Below are 21,517 nucleotides of genomic sequence, written 5' to 3'. Positions count from 1 at the left end.
GGTTCAGCAGTTTGCTCTGAGTGATGATGAATCAGCCAGTCAGGACATTATATATATATATATATATCAATAGAAATGTCTTCAGCATATCTTGAAATGTCATCATGCCAGATTTGAACTTCTAAATCTCTCTCTAGACAGCATCAAATAGAGGCATTTTAATTATAATCACCTTGTATATTTTTCCATCCATTTATATGTATATATCATGGGTTTCAAAATAAGAACTGAGATCTGAGTACAAATAGCACGAGGACAAATATCATTGCATTTTGCATACAATGCTAACATCCCAATCACTGTCTCTCAGATTATTTTAAAGAAAACAAAAATTATAAAAATCTTAACTTTAAACAATTTACCTTTTTCATTGATGGAGTGTTAGATGTTAAGAGAGAAGGGACATTATCTTTCTTCTCTCCATTTACAGTCATTAAATTATTATCATGACTCCCCATACTTAATGATGACACCGTACTGGTTGCTGTCAAGGAAGTTTTTGATGTATTAAACTCGTCAATTAAACAAAAGTTATAAATGATATAACTTTCCTTACCTGGATATTGATTCTGCATATGACTTTCAGTTAACCTGGTTGAAGGAATGGAATTAGAATGAACATAATTGGATTCTTCATTTCTGATATCTTTTGTTTTTGTTATATTTGGTGGAGGAGGAGTGGGTGCAGATGTAGGAGCGGTGATTTGAGAATTATGAGGTTTTAACTCTGGTGCAGGTGTCAGTATCGGTGGTGGAGGAAACGAAGTTGACGTACTTGGAGTATTTGGAGACGGGATGGAAAGATGAGGTGCGTGAGTTGGAGTGGCGGGTCCCTGACTTGGCACTGATGATTGAGTGGAAGAGGGTAGAATTGGTAACCCTGTAGCTGCATTTGTTAGTCCACCAGTTGTATACAAAACTCCTTGTAAGTTAGGATCTATCACAGTATCTGTTATAAAGCGAAATTTTTAAAACATTAAAATAAAATATATACAATTTTACATAATATTTTTATTTTTATATTATTATAAAATCAAAAACAATATTTCAGATATATCAGAATTTGAGTTCAGATATCATCAATCTCATTCTTTCCTTCAAAGGAACGATTTTTCTATCGATATTTTAGAGTCTTAATTTTCTTTACGAAGGTGAGGTTTGTTTTAACTCTGCTTACCTTGTCTAGACGGTGTAGGAATTATTGTTTTCTTGACGGGTGCTGCCGTCGCAGTAGCAGAAGGACGAGAAGGTTGTTGGGGCAAACTATGACTTGCTACGGGAGGCCTTGAAACGGGTGTAGATTGTGGCGGTACTATGAATAAATAATTACAAAAATTGTCGATGATAAAATAATACTCAATTTATGATATATCTTGTGAAAGAATTTCCCCACTCCGTAGCTTCTTTAATTTATATCTTCAATTTAAAGATGCCTGAAATAAACTTTAAATTATAAATCATAATTACCTGGTTGATTAATGTTAGGGTACATAGTGGCAAGAACATGTTGTTCATTTGATTGTGAAGACATATGTGCTGGAAGAGACTGGAAGTGATGTGGTTGATGCGGTTGTGGTTGCTGGAAGTGATGTGCCGGCTGCTGATGCTGATGTTGATGTTGATATGAAAGATCCGTAGCCGGTTGTGGATAGCCTTGATGCATCATTGGTCCACCTAGAGGTAACTGTGGTTGAGTTGGTCCAACTATTTGGTTATGGGGTGTTGGAACCATCTGAATATCAGGCTGGAGAAGCTGAAATATCAAAACGCAAATTAAATTATTGTTAGTCATAAATTAACAATCAATATCACAAATTAAATGAAAAATAAAAAGTAAATATTTTTAAAAAATAAAAATTTATAGTTAATTGTTTATTCTTGATATTCTGCTAATGTCTAATATAATTTTCAAGATTATAATAAACTAAGAAAATAAGAGAGATCTTCTTTACATCATCATGGTCAACATTTTCAACATTAATAACTTATTCATTTTCAATGACTGCTTGAGTCAAAAGTTAGTAATGAATTGAGATCAGCTTGATAGTCAGTACTATTGATTAACATATAGCTATATTATTTCTGCTTCTGAATTTGCATTTCTTTAGGAAATTTAATTTTAAAAGAATTTATCAGGCAATTGAAGTCATTGTTATGTATGCATGCGTGTGTGTGCACACACGCACACACAGTATATTCTTCAGAGGGAAACAAAGTTTTGTAACAAAACTTTAGATATTTTGCTTCTTTATTACCCTAAGCACTCAATATATAGTCAAACTTCAATTTAATACCATAATATATATAAATGGTTTGCTGTATATTAGTTAATATGGAAAATATTAACTAATATACAGAATATATTAACTAATATATGGAAAATATTAGACCAGCCCGAAATGCATTTGATGTAGTCTTTACAAAATAAATTTAATTTGCCAATAAGATTGCTGTGAGATTTGTCTACCAAGAATATTTTTGGATTACAGAGACTAAAATCGTCATATTAATTAATACCATAATTTGTTTCTGAAGTTGAAATAGATGTGCTAGTGTGGTGATAAACTAAAGTTCTTCAAAACAGTAAGAATTATATTTAATTCCTGTTTGAATGTCTAATTTTTATTGAATTTTAATTGTTATTCTTTTCTTATGCTGTATATATGTATTAGTAAAATTTACATAGAAGTATGAATTTGGCTTTGAAAGTTGTGTGTTTGTTGAAAACAATGTCATTTGCAATGCAAAATCGTATATTTATTACTTCACAGATAAGAGATCTCTAATATATATTATGGAAGAAAGAGTCATTCACAAGTATTCTTCAGCACTTTAAGAGGCAGATACAATTTACAAAGATGATATATCAAGGTTTAACAGTACATAAAAATAGCATTTTCCTAAATGTATCTAAAATAATTCACCTAAAATAAAATATTCATGAACACTAGCTGCATCTAAGCAAATATGGATTTACATAAGCTATATTAGCTTATGTTTATATAATCAAGGAATAACTACATTTTTACGTTAAATATTTAATTACAGATACATTAAGATAGAAGTAATGATAATTATAAACGATTAAATTATAATAATAAAATGATTAAACACGTACTTGACTTTTCTCTGTTTTTTGTTTCCTCCTGTGTAATTCTAAAAATTAAAAAAGTTAATATTACATTAGATAAATCATTTTACTGATAACATATTTTTAATTAATAATTTCTGAAAGTAATTTTTATATCTATTCTATGTATTGCTTAATCTATCATATATTGTTGAGCAATGTGTGGTTTTGACACATTACCCAATCAACTTTGTTAGTGATGAATAAAACAATTTTTAAGTCTTTTTTTAAATTAATCTTTGTTTATTCAAAATTTCTAATTATTAAGCTGTGTGTTCTAGGATAAATCCAAACACATTTTTTTTTTTTTTTAAATATATATAAAGTATGGTAATCGAAACTTATAATGTAATATACACATATGTTTAATATATATATTATCTTAAATGGATTTTAGAATTTTATAATCATTTAAGAACTATTCATCAGTTATGGATGATTTAATTTATCCACAATAAAAATGACTATTCAAATTAATATTTCATCAATAGTCCATTACATCTGTTTCAATACAGAAATAATCTCTCTCTAACCTGATTCTGAATCACTGCTATCCGATGAACTGCTGGTGCTACTACTGCTGCTGCTATCACTATCACTGGAACTGCTACTACTCATGCTAAGACGGCTCGTCCCGCCAACGACATCAACGTGCGAATTTTCGTTATCTAAAAATCAAACATGAAAATTACTAATTCTGTTCACACATTAAAATTATTAAATGAATAATTCTGTTTATCTAATAGAATTATTTATGTTTCAATTCTTATAAATTTCACATCTGCAAAAATAAATATTTATATATATATAGATANTTTTTTTTTTTTTTTTTTTTTTTTTTTTTTTTTTTTTTTTTTTTTTTTTTTTTTTTTTTTTTTTTTTTTTTTTTTTTTTTTTTTTTTTTTTTTTTTTTTTTTTTTTTTTTTTTTTTTTTTTTTTTTTTTTTTTTTTTTTTTTTTTTTTTTTTTTTTTTTTTTTTTTTTTTTTTTTTTTTTTTTTTTTTTTTTTTTTTTTTTTTTTTTTTTTTTTTTTTTTTTTTTTTTTTTTTTTTTTTTTTTTTTTTTTTTTTTTTTTTTTTTTTTTTTTTTTTTTTTTTTTTTTTTTTTTTTTTTTTTTTTTTTTTTTTTTTTTTTTTTTTTTTTTTTTTTTTTTTTTTTTTTTTTTTTTTTTTTTTTTTTTTTTTTTTTTTTTTTTTTTTTTTTTTTTTTTTTTTTTTTTTTTTTTTTTTTTTTTTTTTTTTTTTTTTTTTTTTTTTTTTTTTTTTTTTTTTTTTTTTTTTTTTTTTTTTTTTTTTTTTTTTTTTTTTTTTTTTTTTTTTTTTTTTTTTTTTTTTTTTTTTTTTTTTTTTTTTTTTTTTTTTTTTTTTTTTTTTTTTTTTTTTTTTTTTTTTTTTTTTTTTTTTTTTTTTTTTTTTTTTTTTTTTTTTTTTTTTTTTTTTTTTTTTTTTTTTTTTTTTTTTTTTTTTTTTTTTTTTTTTTTTTTTTTTTTTTTTTTTTTTTTTTTTTTTTTTTTTTTTTTTTTTTTTTTTTTTTTTTTTTTTTTTTTTTTTTTTTTTTTTTTTTTTTTTTTTTTTTTTTTTTTTTTTTTTTTTTTTTTTTTTTTTTTTTTTTTTTTTTTTTTTTTTTTTTTTTTTTTTTTTTTTTTTTTTTTTTTTTTTTTTTTTTTTTTTTTTTTTTTTTTTTTTTTTTTTTTTTTTTTTTTTTTTTTTTTTTTTTTTTTTTTTTTTTTTTTTTTTTTTTTTTTTTTTTTTTTTTTTTTTTTTTTTTTTTTTTTTTTTTTTTTTTTTTTTTTTTTTTTTTTTTTTTTTTTTTTTTTTTTTTTTTTTTTTTTTTTTTTTTTTTTTTTTTTTTTTTTTTTTTTTTTTTTTTTTTTTTTTTTTTTTTTTTTTTTTTTTTTTTTTTTTTTTTTTTTTTTTTTTTTTTTTTTTTTTTTTTTTTTTTTTTTTTTTTTTTTTTTTTTTTTTTTTTTTTTTTTTTTTTTTTTTTTTTTTTTTTTTTTTTTTTTTTTTTTTTTTTTTTTTTTTTTTTTTTTTTTTTTTTTTTTTTTTTTTTTTTTTTTTTTTTTTTTTTTTTTTTTTTTTTTTTTTTTTTTTTTTTTTTTTTTTTTTTTTTTTTTTTTTTTTTTTTTTTTTTTTTTTTTTTTTTTTTTTTTTTTTTTTTTTTTTTTTTTTTTTTTTTTTTTTTTTTTTTTTTTTTTTTTTTTTTTTTTTTTTTTTTTTTTTTTTTTTTTTTTTTTTTTTTTTTTTTTTTTTTTTTTTTTTTTTTTTTTTTTTTTTTTTTTTTTTTTTTTTTTTTTTTTTTTTTTTTTTTTTTTTTTTTTTTTTTTTTTTTTTTTTTTTTTTTTTTTTTTTTTTTTTTTTTTTTTTTTTTTTTTTTTTTTTTTTTTTTTTTTTTTTTTTTTTTTTTTTTTTTTTTTTTTTTTTTTTTTTTTTTTTTTTTTTTTTTTTTTTTTTTTTTTTTTTTTTTTTTTTTTTTTTTTTTTTTTTTTTTTTTTTTTTTTTTTTTTTTTTTTTTTTTTTTTTTTTTTTTTTTTTTTTTTTTTTTTTTTTTTTTTTTTTTTTTTTTTTTTTTTTTTTTTTTTTTTTTTTTTTTTTTTTTTTTTTTTTTTTTTTTTTTTTTTTTTTTTTTTTTTTTTTTTTTTTTTTTTTTTTTTTTTTTTTTTTTTTTTTTTTTTTTTTTTTTTTTTTTTTTTTTTTTTTTTTTTTTTTTTTTTTTTTTTTTTTTTTTTTTTTTTTTTTTTTTTTTTTTTTTTTTTTTTTTTTTTTTTTTTTTTTTTTTTTTTTTTTTTTTTTTTTTTTTTTTTTTTTTTTTTTTTTTTTTTTTTTTTTTTTTTTTTTTTTTTTTTTTTTTTTTTTTTTTTTTTTTTTTTTTTTTTTTTTTTTTTTTTTTTTTTTTTTTTTTTTTTTTTTTTTTTTTTTTTTTTTTTTTTTTTTTTTTTTTTTTTTTTTTTTTTTTTTTTTTTTTTTTTTTTTTTTTTTTTTTTTTTTTTTTTTTTTTTTTTTTTTTTTTTTTTTTTTTTTTTTTTTTTTTTTTTTTTTTTTTTTTTTTTTTTTTTTTTTTTTTTTTTTTTTTTTTTTTTTTTTTTTTTTTTTTTTTTTTTTTTTTTTTTTTTTTTTTTTTTTTTTTTTTTTTTTTTTTTTTTTTTTTTTTTTTTTTTTTTTTTTTTTTTTTTTTTTTTTTTTTTTTTTTTTTTTTTTTTTTTTTTTTTTTTTTTTTTTTTTTTTTTTTTTTTTTTTTTTTTTTTTTTTTTTTTTTTTTTTTTTTTTTTTTTTTTTTTTTTTTTTTTTTTTTTTTTTTTTTTTTTTTTTTTTTTTTTTTTTTTTTTTTTTTTTTTTTTTTTTTTTTTTTTTTTTTTTTTTTTTTTTTTTTTTTTTTTTTTTTTTTTTTTTTTTTTTTTTTTTTTTTTTTTTTTTTTTTTTTTTTTTTTTTTTTTTTTTTTTTTTTTTTTTTTTTTTTTTTTTTTTTTTTTTTTTTTTTTTTTTTTTTTTTTTTTTTTTTTTTTTTTTTTTTTTTTTTTTTTTTTTTTTTTTTTTTTTTTTTTTTTTTTTTTTTTTTTTTTTTTTTTTTTTTTTTTTTTTTTTTTTTTTTTTTTTTTTTTTTTTTTTTTTTTTTTTTTTTTTTTTTTTTTTTTTTTTTTTTTTTTTTTTTTTTTTTTTTTTTTTTTTTTTTTTTTTTTTTTTTTTTTTTTTTTTTTTTTTTTTTTTTTTTTTTTTTTTTTTTTTTTTTTTTTTTTTTTTTTTTTTTTTTTTTTTTTTTTTTTTTTTTTTTTTTTTTTTTTTTTTTTTTTTTTTTTTTTTTTTTTTTTTTTTTTTTTTTTTTTTTTTTTTTTTTTTTTTTTTTTTTTTTTTTTTTTTTTTTTTTTTTTTTTTTTTTTTTTTTTTTTTTTTTTTTTTTTTTTTTTTTTTTTTTTTTTTTTTTTTTTTTTTTTTTTTTTTTTTTTTTTTTTTTTTTTTTTTTTTTTTTTTTTTTTTTTTTTTTTTTTTTTTTTTTTTTTTTTTTTTTTTTTTTTTTTTTTTTTTTTTTTTTTTTTTTTTTTTTTTTTTTTTTTTTTTTTTTTTTTTTTTTTTTTTTTTTTTTTTTTTTTTTTTTTTTTTTTTTTTTTTTTTTTTTTTTTTTTTTTTTTTTTTTTTTTTTTTTTTTTTTTTTTTTTTTTTTTTTTTTTTTTTTTTTTTTTTTTTTTTTTTTTTTTTTTTTTTTTTTTTTTTTTTTTTTTTTTTTTTTTTTTTTTTTTTTTTTTTTTTTTTTTTTTTTTTTTTTTTTTTTTTTTTTTTTTTTTTTTTTTTTTTTTTTTTTTTTTTTTTTTTTTTTTTTTTTTTTTTTTTTTTTTTTTTTTTTTTTTTTTTTTTTTTTTTTTTTTTTTTTTTTTTTTTTTTTTTTTTTTTTTTTTTTTTTTTTTTTTTTTTTTTTTTTTTTTTTTTTTTTTTTTTTTTTTTTTTTTTTTTTTTTTTTTTTTTTTTTTTTTTTTTTTTTTTTTTTTTTTTTTTTTTTTTTTTTTTTTTTTTTTTTTTTTTTTTTTTTTTTTTTTTTTTTTTTTTTTTTTTTTTTTTTTTTTTTTTTTTTTTTTTTTTTTTTTTTTTTTTTTTTTTTTTTTTTTTTTTTTTTTTTTTTTTTTTTTTTTTTTTTTTTTTTTTTTTTTTTTTTTTTTTTTTTTTTTTTTTTTTTTTTTTTTTTTTTTTTTTTTTTTTTTTTTTTTTTTTTTTTTTTTTTTTTTTTTTTTTTTTTTTTTTTTTTTTTTTTTTTTTTTTTTTTTTTTTTTTTTTTTTTTTTTTTTTTTTTTTTTTTTTTTTTTTTTTTTTTTTTTTTTTTTTTTTTTTTTTTTTTTTTTTTTTTTTTTTTTTTTTTTTTTTTTTTTTTTTTTTTTTTTTTTTTTTTTTTTTTTTTTTTTTTTTTTTTTTTTTTTTTTTTGGGTAGGTGGATACTCTGTAAATAATGAAGCTGTTGCAATATAATTTTTTTTGAAACTGGTTGCATCTCTTCTCCAATCAATGCATTGACAAATGCTTCTCTAAACTTTATAAGTTTTATTTTAGAAGAAGTTGCTTTTTGAAAAAGTTTGTGTGCATTGTGTATATATATACTCTATATGTAATGCAACCTTTTTGGGCCATCTAATAGTCTTTCTCAGATCTGTGTAGTATGATAGCATATGATCTGATCAGTCAATGCCAGACATTCTTTGATTGTAATCTCAAATTATATTCAGTTTGTCGGATTCTGAATCACTTAGATTACCGTAATACTCAAGTTGTTTTTCAGTCAATGGCCTTTTCTTATCCATGTTGGGGTATTTATAATTTGATTATAAAAATAATTATAAAACAACATACTCAAGAAAGACATAAATATGATGCACTCGACTTTATATCTGATTTATTACTAACGAATTTAGACGCTCGGCTGTTGTGAAGCGACAGGTCAAATTGTGTCTGTGAACAAATAAACTCGTAGTTTGGCTTTAGCAAATTCGTAAGATAATTAGATAATTTGTAAGATCTTTTTTTAAACAAAAACACATTCTATATGCTTTTTGATGATTACTATGTACTATAATTAGAGCTTTTAATAATATAATGTAATTAAATTAAGCTTTTACATTGAAATCCTGAAACCTTGGCAGTCAACGCATTATATAAAACTTTAAAAATTTAGTTTTAGTACCATTTTGCAATATTGAACACCCAGAATGATGTATCATATAACCAATATACTATAAACTCATCTCTGATGCTTTGCCTACAAGCTTCTCCACACAATTTCCTATAGTGCATTTCTTTTGAAAAACACTATATATTTTTACACTAATATATTGCTATTATATTTTGTTTCTTACATCTATAACCATCTATCACTTAATTTTATGCTGATATTTTACTATAAATGAATTACACAAAAAAAATTAATAGGCCCTCTAAAATGATCATTTTTAAAAATGACCAATTCCTTTATTTTCATTTTACAGAGTATAATTTTGACATCAGTATTATTTTCTGTTCTTTAGTAGCTTAATTTCTGCACAAAAATCACACTAATGTGATATGGTTTTAATTTTATAAATTAAGTTAAATCCTTATTTCAATTTTCTACTAATCTACAGCCTTTTTTTAAATTTTAAAAACTATATTCACTAGGAATTTACAGAAATATATAATGATTAAATCAAATTTTAATTGGCTAATGAAATATACTTTTACTAGTATTAAAATTTAATTAAGTTAATCTAAATGCCACTGATTATATATTTCAAACTTAAATAAATAATGATAATTTTATGTCAATTAAACCACTAAGATTTAAGTAAATGGAATGAGAGAAAAATTATTCATATAAAATGTGATAAGGACTTTATGTATATTAATAATAGCAAAAGTTACCATATTTCAATAGCAATATATATCTAAATTCACTAAGTATTAACTTTAATACCAATAGAAATCTTAATAAAATCGAAAATGTTTCATTATTTCAACATTATTATTCTTGATCATAAACTATTTTATTCTGTAACTTTTCAGTATATGACAATTTCAAAATGGCTTTCCTCCTACAAATACTTACGATAAGGTTTTCTGGGTTTCTTCCTTAAGCAAGAAGCAACATATGATTCCAGTTCTCTTAATGTAGATGGCTTTAATGTTTCAAAATCTATCTCTATTTCATCGGGATTCGAATCACGCAATGACGGCTCCCTTGACTGAATAATGTGCACAACCCTTCCAAGTTTATCACCTGAAACAAAGAGAAATCATAAATAAAAATTCATAAACAGATATCAAAAAATGCTTTGTGATAAACTAACTATAATATCTTAATCAAATTTACAATTTTTGTATAGAAGATGCAATTCTTGGCATCACTGGCACATTAAATAAGCCTCCCTCCACATCTGACTTCTTACATAAATTTGCAGTTAACAATGTCAACAGATCTACGAGTGTGAGATTTTATTACAATTATCCCACATATATGCACACATATGGTAAAAACTCAATTATACACCACTCTAAACCATTACAGCGCTAAATTCAGCTTTAGGGCATAGAATAGAGTTACTTTATGTTTTCTTTTTTGTTACTGCCTGAAAGTATATACTGTACTGAATTTTACTATATGGAAGCCTCTATAGAACTGCATGCAGTTCTTTTTGAGTTACATGCGGCTCTTGCTGAAAGTGTTAATTTCTGCTTTTTATTATTATTTTTACAATTTTATTTCCACAATTTTGTGAAAATATGTTTATTAAAAAAATCCAATATTTGTTTTATATTATAATTATATTATATAATAAAATTGCAGTACAGAACTGCAGTACATAATAAAAAAAGTACAGAACTGCGGCTCCCATGCAATTTGCAAAACCTACATTTTGGCTCCCACTGAACTCTTGCTTGCCCACCCCTGCTCTATATCTATACTGTATGCTAGCTAAAAGGTACTACATTGCATATAAATACTGCACTGTACAGTAAATAAACAGTTGGTTGATGGTACACTATGTGTAGGATTGTGTACTAATTGTTGATTTTAAATTAATTTTTTGGTAGTGGTAAAGAGGAATTCTGTTAGCCATTCACTCTCACATCCATAAAGCCCTTGGATAATAGAGTTTCTACTGCACATTATCTAAAATTAACTATTTAGATACTAATTTTCATTTGCAGCATTTTTTACTCACTCTGAGGGACACTGTTCTAACAATTAACTGAAAAATGAAGACTTCCAAAATATATTAACACTCTTCAAATTGGAATAAAAAATAGATATACTAATTCACAGATCTAAGAAACAATCTTCATAATGTTCCTATACAAATGCAAACAATTTATAAACACAGATAATCTGCAAGTTGTTTTACAACGTATAGTCGCTTTTTCTTTTTAGTTTTTTTTAATTTCATATTAAATTTAACATCATAGTTTATATATTATGAATAAAATACATTTTGAGAATGATAGTTAATTAATAAGCTTTAGATGCAATCAGAGTTGAATAAGAATTTCGATTTGAACAGAATATTCACAAAAATTTATTGAACTAGCACCTCACAGTTCACTATCAATTTCTTATATTATTCACAGAGAATGACAGATTGTCAGCTAGATATTGTCTAAAACACCATAAATTTTGTGATATTAATGATTTATTGATAAAAAAAATTATTCAAAATATTTTCTTCAAACAATTTTGCAACTTATTTAATGGGGGAAAAAAAAAACTAGAGTATACACATAAGTTGCATTGTTCAAGAATTAATTGCACCTACTATACTTGTTAAACCATTTAATTTTTGCCTTGATGTTATGAAAGTAGCTCTGACACTCATCATACCATTTTAAATACCAAATGTTAACAATGCAGTTTTTTTTTTTTTTTTTTAATTTTAATGCTAATATTTTTATTCCCAACAAAAATTCTTATTGAGAAGTAAGCACGCATGAATAATTAGCAAACCAGATAACTAAGGGTATACTGTAATTTATCAATATAACATTTTCAAGAATTAGGCTCAATCTATATTGCTAGACTTTACTGAAATATTAAACTAAATATTGTAGCAGATTTTTCTTTACTTTTCAATATGGAGTTTACTATTTGCTAACAAAATTAAAACATTTTTACTTATTTTATCTGTCTAATATCTAAAATAGACTATAATAAAGCATGACAATAAAAGTTAACTGACATAACTATTTTAGTATGTCCACACTCATACAAGTAATTTAAATTAATTCTTAGACTATATATATATATATATATACTTTGTTAATTAACTAACAAAACAACAAAACTATAATTAAAGTTAATTAAATAATACTCATACCAGGTAGTTTGTTTATATCTAAACTAAGCTGTCTTTTCTCATCATAGGACATAGGTTTTGCATTATCTTCGTCTTCACTATCAAAAGCAGAAACAGATTTACTTTTTTTGGAAGATTTTCCATTTGATCTTTGTCGTTTTGTTTGTCCTGGCTGTTTTGTCTGATTAGGCATTTTGGCAGGGGTTGTGTTGTTTTTGTTTTTCACAGGTTTTTGAGTTTTTGAGGGCACTGCTGCAGGTTGAGGAGTGGCAACAGCTGAATCAACAGGCAAGACATCTATCTCCTGTTTAGTTTCTTTAACTTCTTCCTTCTCTTTTTTCTTTTTCTTTCTTTTCTTTTTATCTTTTTTCCTACTTGTCTGTCCAGCCAATACAGAAATTTCTTCGGTAACTTTTCGCAACTATAAAATAAAAATATTTTATTCTATAACATCGACTAATTTGTGATTTAGAAAGTTATTTTATCATTCTCATTCAGATTATAGCAACTTCATTTTAAAGTCAGTTGACGCGCATGGTTTATCATCATAAGATGATTTTGAAAAAGGTACAGAGATCTATTATTATATCAAAATCTTATGTAAATAAAACAAGCTATATTCTATTACCTGTTCTTGTAATTGTTGCAATTTCCTTTCTCTCTCATCTTCGCTATCTTCAGAACCACTGCTAGATGAACTTTCAGAAGAGGAGGATGAACTACTACTACTTGTATCTTCCACTTTATCATTGATTGGAACAATTGGCTCTACTGAAGGTTCATCTGGCATCTTTGCGTAACGCATTTCGAAAACATCCTTTAAAAGATATACATTTTTTTTAATATTAAATAATTCACAAAGTTAAATTATTGATTGCAATATTTAAATGTAAAAAATTATTTAAAAGTTAAAATTCTTATTTATGTTAAAAAGCATTTGAAAAGTAGTTTTAAAATATTAATTATACTTTAAAATTGTACTACTATTTATTGAACTTGTGCTTAAAAAGATATTTTGAATTTAATGTATTTAACTGAAAATACTAAAATGATTTCATCTGTCCAAAAAATTGCATAACCCTTGCACAGGTAAAAGTAAAATTTCTTTAATAAACAGTCAAGCAAAGTTGTTTTGATGAGATATTAGGCCAAAATATCGAAAACAATTGTCAATAACATCTGATTTTATGTAAAATTTACATAAAAATCAGCTGCTATTGCTAAATCTAACTTGTTAAGGAAACAATTTTTAAGGGAAAAAAAAAATTATTATATATAACTATTCTTCAAGTTCATCACTTGTTGCTTTAAGACTTGTTCACTGGACAAATGGATTTAATGTAAATCATTTGATGTAAATATGCATAAAGATCTTGATAGCATGCAGGCCACAGAAAGTCAGAGACCAGCAGGTTGCTCATGACTGTTTAATTTAAAAATGAAAACAAGACTCCTTGATTTTTTTTAAAAGATGTTTCCTTCTATATCTAAAATTCTGAGTTTTTTTATTTTATTTTTTTTATTTGCAAATTTTCTAATATTCATGCTGTATTAGAATGTCATTAGACTCCTTGATTTTTTTTAAAATTTGTTTCCTTCTATATCTAAAATTCTGAGTTTTTTTATTTTATTNATCAATAATAGAAATACTTCATAATCAATCAAATGACTACATTATCAAAATAAAAAGAAAGAAAAAAAAAACAAAAGAAAAATCTCATTTTCTGAATAATATTCAAACCCAACTCCAACAAAGATTTGGGAAAAATAAACAGTCTTTGAACTCTGTCAAGAGACTGGCATAAAATCCTTCTTTAATTCCAACTTATTCTTCAATACCTATAAAAGAAAATTGATTAACCAATTAATATAAGTCAATAGATCTATCAACATTATAGAAATGGAGTAGGAATATTATAAATCAAGACTCTAGGATAAATCTTGAACACGCTCATGTAAATGTGCATAAATGATTTCTTGATGTTCTTTATATCTAATTAAATAAAAACAAAATTAATTTATAATATTTTTTTATAAATTTATGAATAATTTATTTTCTACTTATTCTTTACATATTAAAAATAAATAATTTACTAGAAAATAACAGATAATTCATCTAAAAATTTTGAGGATTAACCCAAAGTATCTATTGTTTATAAGAATTTATTTTACCAAAAGACAAGAATTTCAATTTTTCTATTTCTTTAAATAGAACTTATTTAAAGTTTGGCAAGATTTTTACTAAGAACTATGTGAAATTCATAAAATTACTAATATTAATCTACATTATCTTTTATTAAGCTTTCACAAAATTCTGATCTTCAATACAATTACAAACATATGCTAACTCAATAAAATATATTTTAAAAAATTATTTCATATAATTTTTTTTAAACCAAATAAAGACCACACATTTACAAGCTAGCATTAAGCATTTTAATGCTTAAAAAAATAAATTGTGTATGCTAAAGAAATAGTAGATGTGAACATTGCAAAATATAGTAACATTGCTCTTTTATAAAGTTTTTTCTACTGTTTTGCAGTATTCAATACTAGATCTTTATTATGTATCCCTTTATTCTGTACTATAAAGAAACAGAATTATATTTAAATTATGTAGATGAAAAAGGACAAATGATAGCATATGTAACTATTAGCCAAATTATATTGTTTTAAATAAATATGTCATTACAAAATCTATCAAATTATTAGTCTATACACGTGTTAAAAATTTGAAGATCCTATAATAAATCTAAAATTTTGAGAACCAAACACAGTACAACAATTACTGATAAAAATATAATCTCTAAGTAAATTTTAATAAATTTTTATTGCCACGGACTTTGTTGAAAATGCATAATGAGCATTTTAAGGGTATTTTGGAAGTGAATAGTTTCAAAGAAATGCAAGAGTTAGGGAATGTGAATATCAAACCAATTTGATACTACTTAAATTTGCATTGTATTTTTGAAATATAACATTATATATTTTAATTATGTATTTTTTTTTATTTAGTTAAAATAATAATACTAATATACATTATCATAAACTCTTAAGAATATTTTTTATAAGTTACTCAATTAAGTTTCTTTTTCAGTATATGAATGTAGAAAATTTAAGTTGAAATTTTCAAATTAAAAAAAGATATTTATCAAACTTCCTTAAAAATTAATACTTTTAATTCAGATTATACAATAATAAAATCAGTTATTCATTTAGATTTCAATTAATTTATTTTTTTTAGTAAGGCAATTTTTAATTAATTATTTTTTGTAAAATGTGAGCAGCACTTCAATATAAAAAAAAATTTTCTAAAGCATAAATATCCTATAGACTCATTAATAACTAAATTATTAAATTAATATTACATTTATTTAAAATTTTAACTAAAACATACAATTATTGTTTTATTATTGATTTCTGCTGTTTTGTCTGAAAAACTATTTAAATTCTGGGGAACACCCCTTTAAAAATACTCTGTTTTTATATATTTTTCTTACAAACAGTTTGTTTATTTAATACATGATCATTGCTACTTATTTCTAATTTCGTATTCTTCTATTTTTAGAGAATTTACCTTTCTTTTGAGATTTCTTCGAAGATCCTAGCTGACCGCTAACATCCTGTAGCCTTTTTTCCAGTTCCTGTTTCCTCTCTCGCACCTGTTCTTCTTTTGATTTTCCAGGACCTTTATTCTTTGTCACTATTATTGAATTTATAACAACACCTTAAATAACTAAAGAAGTCTTTCAAAATTTAAAGTTTGCAATCTCTGAAAATCAATTATTCAAAAATTTCACGCAAATCCAAATCACTAAATTATTTAGGATAAAAAATATATATATATAAAAATAATTTAATAAAAAGTCATTTATCATTTAAAAAATAAATGACATATTTAAAGTTTAATAAAATTCAATCCTCCGATAAAAATTAAATTTTATTACACTTTTTTAACTAAATTTATATGCATTTTGTTCATTCCAAGCCTGATTATTGATTTTAAAACTCCAATTAAGTAATAATTTTCTCTTTAATATCAAGTTATATCTGTAACAGCATTTAAAGTAAATTATTATAAAAATATATTGACATAGTTCTCTGATACCATACAGCATTTTGTTATAAGTTTTTATACATAATTAATAAAGTAATATTTCTGTAATTATACGAATAACATGCATAAATTATATTGGTCAGATGGGTAAGCAAGCATTAATATTTCTTAAAATTTATACACTGAGTCACAAACAAGTTTCATTAAAAAAGTATTAAATAAAAGAAAGTTCTTAGCTTGGCACATAATCTGAATTTAGCTAATAAAGTTGTGTAGAATTACTTTAAACTTATACTCTTTAATTTGAGAATGAAACAATCTCTTAATTTTACATTTTACCTGAATAAATTTCTGTGTCTTTATTAAGAAATATAAATCAACTAGCTTGCCCTTTAACCAACTTAATTATAAACAATAGTATATGCACATATATGTATGTATATGTGCTTATGTTAACATATTTACTTAATACTTTTTTTTTATCAGGATGAATAATAATAATATTCCCAAAATTCAATATTAGAATTAGTTCTCTTACAAAGTAGAATGCTTAGGCTGAAAAGTAACTGTAAAATACAGTATTACATACTTATTTACACTCTAATGAAACAGTCTCTTGTAAAAAAAAATAAATAAAAAAGCAATCTTAAAGTGTTACAAAGCAAATGCTGGTTTAAAAATTTAATAAATTTAAGGTTGCTAACATATTATAATTTTGAACTATAATTGTCTCAAGTATATATTATCTCCAAAATAAGTATTAAAATTGATTTAAATATCCAAAGCTAACAGAAGTAATTTTCAGTTTGTATTTTATATACATTGTTTTCCAAAAGAAACACACCATAGGAGATTGTGTGTAAAGCTTGTAGACAAAGCATCAGAGACAGGCGTATATGGTATTGATTACATGTTGCATTATTTTGGGTCTACAATACTCCAAATGGAAATTAATTGCACAAAATTCATATGATGGTCAAATCACTTTCAAGTAATTTAGATCCAGCTGCACAGTTCTGTAACTAATTAGTATGCAAGTTCTGTCTTCAGTAAGCAGATGATAACTAGAATGTGACATATTACTGGTTTTTTTATGTTAGTTAACTGCCAACTACAAGACAACTCGTAGTTTGCATTATTACCTAGGAAACCACCTACGAGTTATCTCATAATTTTTTACTTGCCATATTTGTGCATCTACGATTTAATTTGTAGTATATCAGTATAAATATGGATAGATAGCCTCAGGGGCAAGAACAAAAATCAAGGTTGGCTCACATGAACAGAAAATATAATCATAAAAAGTTTATTCAAAATCAAAAGCATATTTTTATTGTTTGTGATAATTTTTAAAACAATCTTCCACATAAAGGTCTGGCTTCTCTGGACAGATTGGACAGAAATAATGCATTTCTCGGCGTGTTTCAGCTTTGGTACAAATTCAACATGGCTTTGTCAGATACTGTTTTTTTTTTTTTTTTTTTTTTTTTTTTTTTTTTTTNTTTTTTTTTTTTTTTTTTTTTTTTTTTTTTTTTTTTTTTTTTTTTTTTTTTTTTTTTTTTTTTTTTTTTTTTTTTTTTTTTTTTTTTTTTTTTTTTTTTTTTTTTTTTTTTTTTTTTTTTTTTTTTTTTTTTTTTTTTTTTTTTTTTTTTTTTTTTTTTTTTTTTTTTTTTTTTTTTTTTTTTTTTTTTTTTTTTTTTTTTTTTTTTTTTTTTTTTTTTTTTTTTTTTTTTTTTTTTTTTTTTTTTTTTTTTTTTTTTTTTTTTTTTTTTTTTTTTTTTTTTTTTTTTTTTTTTTTTTTTTTTTTTTTTTTTTTTTTTTTTTTTTTTTTTTTTTTTTTTTTTTTTTTTTTTTTTTTTTTTTTTTTTTTTTTTTTTTTTTTTTTTTTTTTTTTTTTTTTTTTTTTTTTTTTTTTTTTTTTTTTTTTTTTTTTTTTTTTTTTTTTTTTTTTTTTTTTTTTTTTTTTTTTTTTTTTTTTTTTTTTTTTTTTTTTTTTTTTTTTTTTTTTTTTTTTTTTTTTTTTTTTTTTTTTTTTTTTTTTTTTTTTTTTTTTTTTTTTTTTTTTTTTTTTTTTTTTTTTTTTTTTTTTTTTTTTTTTTTTTTTTTTTTTTTTTTTTTTTTTTTTTTTTTTTTTTTTTTTTTTTTTTTTTTTTTTTTTTTTTTTTTTTTTTTTTTTTTTTTTTTTTTTTTTTTTTTTTTTTTTTTTTTTTTTTTTTTTTTTTTTTTTTTTTTTTTTTTTTTTTTTTTTTTTTTTTTTTTTTTTTTTTTTTTTTTTTTTTTTTTTTTTTTTTTTTTTTTTTTTTTTTTTTTTTTTTTTTTTTTTTTTTTTTTTTTTTTTTTTTTTTTTTTTTTTTTTTTTTTTTTTTTTTTTTTTTTTTTTTTTTTTTTTTTTTTTTTTTTTTTTTTTTTTTTTTTTTTTTTTTTTTTTTTTTTTTTTTTTTTTTTTTTTTTTTTTTTTTTTTTTTTTTTTTTTTTTTTTTTTTTTTTTTTTTTTTTTTTTTTTTTTTTTTTTTTTTTTTTTTTTTTTTTTTTTTTTTTTTTTTTTTTTTTTTTTTTTTTTTTTTTTTTTTTTTTTTTTTTTTTTTTTTTTTTTTTTTTTTTTTTTTTTTTTTTTTTTTTTTTTTTTTTTTTTTTTTTTTTTTTTTTTTTTTTTTTTTTTTTTTTTTTTTTTTTTTTTTTTTTTTTTTTTTTTTTTTTTTTTTTTTTTTTTTTTTTTTTTTTTTTTTTTTTTTTTTTTTTTTTTTTTTTTTTTTTTTTTTTTTTTTTTTTTTTTTTTTTTTTTTTTTTTTTTTTTTTTTTTTTTTTTTTTTTTTTTTTTTTTTTTTTTTTTTTTTTTTTTTTTTTGGGTAGGTGGATACTCTGTAAATAATGAAGCTGTTGCAATATAATTTTTTTTGAAACTGGTTGCATCTCTTCTCCAATCAATGCATTGACAAATGCTTCTCTAAACTTTATAAGTTTTACTTTAGAAGAAGTTGCTTTTTGAAAAAGTTTGTGTGCATTGTGTATATATATACTCTATATGTAATGCAACCTTTTTGGGCCATCTAATAGTCTTTCTCAGATCTGTGTAGTATGATAGCATATGATCTGATCAGTCAATGCCAGACATTCTTTGATTGTAATCTCAAATTATATTCAGTTTGTCGGATTCTGAATCACTTAGATTACCGTAATACTCAAGTTGTTTTTCAGTCAATGGCCTTTTCTTATCCATGTTGGGGTATTTATAATTTGATTATAAAAATAATTATAAAACAACATACTCAAGAAAGACATAAATATGATGCACTCGACTTTATATCTGATTTATTACTAACGAATTTAGACGCTCGGCTGTTGTGAAGCGACAGGTCAAATTGTGTCTGTGAACAAATAAACTCGTAGTTTGGCTTTAGCAAATTCGTAAGATAATTAGATAATTTGTAAGATCTTTTTTTAAACAAAAACACATTCTATATGCTTTTTGATGATTACTATGTACTATAATTAGAGCTTTTAATAATATAATGTAATTAAATTAAGCTTTTACATTGAAATCCTGAAACCTTGGCAGTCAACGCATTATATAAAACTTTAAAAATTTAGTTTTAGTACCATTTTGCAATATTGAACACCCAGAATGATGTATCATATAACCAATATACTATAAACTCATCTCTGATGCTTTGCCTACAAGCTTCTCCACACAATTTCCTATAGTGCATTTCTTTTGAAAAACACTATATATTTTTACACTAATATATTGCTATTATATTTTGTTTCTTACATCTATAACCATCTATCACTTAATTTTATGCTGATATTTTACTATAAATGAATTACACAAAAAAAATTAATAGGCCCTCTAAAATGATCATTTTTAAAAATGACCAATTCCTTTATTTTCATTTTACAGAGTATAATTTTGACATCAGTATTATTTTCTGTTCTTTAGTAGCTTAATTTCTGCACAAAAATCACACTAATGTGATATGGTTTTAATTTTATAAATTAAGTTAAATCCTTATTTCAATTTTCTACTAATCTACAGCCTTTTTTTAAATTTTAAAAACTATATTCACTAGGAATTTACAGAAATATATAATGATTAAATCAAATTTTAATTGGCTAATGAAATATACTTTTACTAGTATTAAAATTTAATTAAGTTAATCTAAATGCCACTGATTATATATTTCAAACTTAAATAAATAATGATAATTTTATGTCAATTAAACCACTAAGATTTAAGTAAATGGAATGAGAGAAAAATTATTCATATAAAATGTGATAAGGACTTTATGTATATTAATAATAGCAAAAGTTACCATATTTCAATAGCAATATATATCTAAATTCACTAAGTATTAACTTTAATACCAATAGAAATCTTAATAAAATCGAAAATGTTTCATTATTTCAACATTATTATTCTTGATCATAAACTATTTTATTCTGTAACTTTTCAGTATATGACAATTTCAAAATGGCTTTCCTCCTACAAATACTTACGATAAGGTTTTCTGGGTTTCTTCCTTAAGCAAGAAGCAACATATGATTCCAGTTCTCTTAATGTAGATGGCTTTAATGTTTCAAAATCTATCTCTATTTCATCGGGATTCGAATCACGCAATGACGGCTCCCTTGACTGAATAATGTGCACAACCCTTCCAAGTTTATCACCTGAAACAAAGAGAAATCATAAATAAAAATTCATAAACAGATATCAAAAAATGCTTTGTGATAAACTAACTATAATATCTTAATCAAATTTACAATTTTTGTATAGAAGATGCAATTCTTGGCATCACTGGCACATTAAATAAGCCTCCCTCCACATCTGACTTCTTACATAAATTTGCAGTTAACAATGTCAACAGATCTACGAGTGTGAGATTTTATTACAATTATCCCACATATATGCACACATATGGTAAAAACTCAATTATACACCACTCTAAACCATTACAGCGCTAAATTCAGCTTTAGGGCATAGAATAGAGTTACTTTATGTTTTCTTTTTTGTTACTGCCTGAAAGTATATACTGTACTGAATTTTACTATATGGAAGCCTCTATAGAACTGCATGCAGTTCTTTTTGAGTTACATGCGGCTCTTGCTGAAAGTGTTAATTTCTGCTTTTTATTATTATTTTTACAATTTTATTTCCACAATTTTGTGAAAATATGTTTATTAAAAAAATCCAATATTTGTTTTATATTATAATTATATTATATAATAAAATTGCAGTACAGAACTGCAGTACATAATAAAAAAAGTACAGAACTGCGGCTCCCATGCAATTTGCAAAACCTACATTTTGGCTCCCACTGAACTCTTGCTTGCCCACCCCTGCTCTATATCTATACTGTATGCTAGCTAAAAGGTACTACATTGCATATAAATACTGCACTGTACAGTAAATAAACAGTTGGTTGATGGTACACTATGTGTAGGATTGTGTACTAATTGTTGATTTTAAATTAATTTTTTGGTAGTGGTAAAGAGGAATTCTGTTAGCCATTCACTCTCACATCCATAAAGCCCTTGGA

The 21,517-nt window shown here is 20.2% G+C and overlaps 1 protein-coding gene across 5 annotated transcripts in view; it reads right to left on the bottom strand.

The window, feature by feature from the left end:
• The window catches only part of LOC111618544 (bromodomain-containing protein 3-like), a 110,649-nt gene that overhangs the window by 5,335 nt on the left and 83,797 nt on the right, over positions 1-21,517 (bottom strand). For 4 of the 5 annotated variants that reach the window (XM_023360099.1, XM_023360102.1, XM_023360100.1 and 1 more), the window contains 8 exons: positions 20,478-20,648; positions 15,504-15,629; positions 3,664-3,798; positions 3,119-3,156; positions 1,468-1,753; positions 1,178-1,312; positions 557-949; positions 363-484 (listed from right to left, as the gene is read on the bottom strand). In XM_023360099.1, the coding sequence (XP_023215867.1) occupies positions 363-484; positions 557-949; positions 1,178-1,312; positions 1,468-1,753; positions 3,119-3,156; positions 3,664-3,798; positions 15,504-15,629; positions 20,478-20,648 (1,406 nt within the window). The remainder of the gene's footprint in view (positions 1-362; positions 485-556; positions 950-1,177; positions 1,313-1,467; positions 1,754-3,118; positions 3,157-3,663; positions 3,799-15,503; positions 15,630-20,477; positions 20,649-21,517) is intronic. The other variant, XM_023360103.1, reaches the window with a different exon arrangement.

Source organism: Centruroides sculpturatus, unplaced genomic scaffold (genome assembly GCF_000671375.1).
Source record: "Centruroides sculpturatus isolate CEXI.00-Female unplaced genomic scaffold, Cexi_2.0 scaffold156, whole genome shotgun sequence".
Lineage (NCBI taxonomy): Eukaryota > Metazoa > Arthropoda > Arachnida > Scorpiones > Buthidae > Centruroides > Centruroides sculpturatus.
Note: the sequence above shows the minus strand (reverse complement) of the source record. Positions and strands in the feature narration are given on the sequence as shown.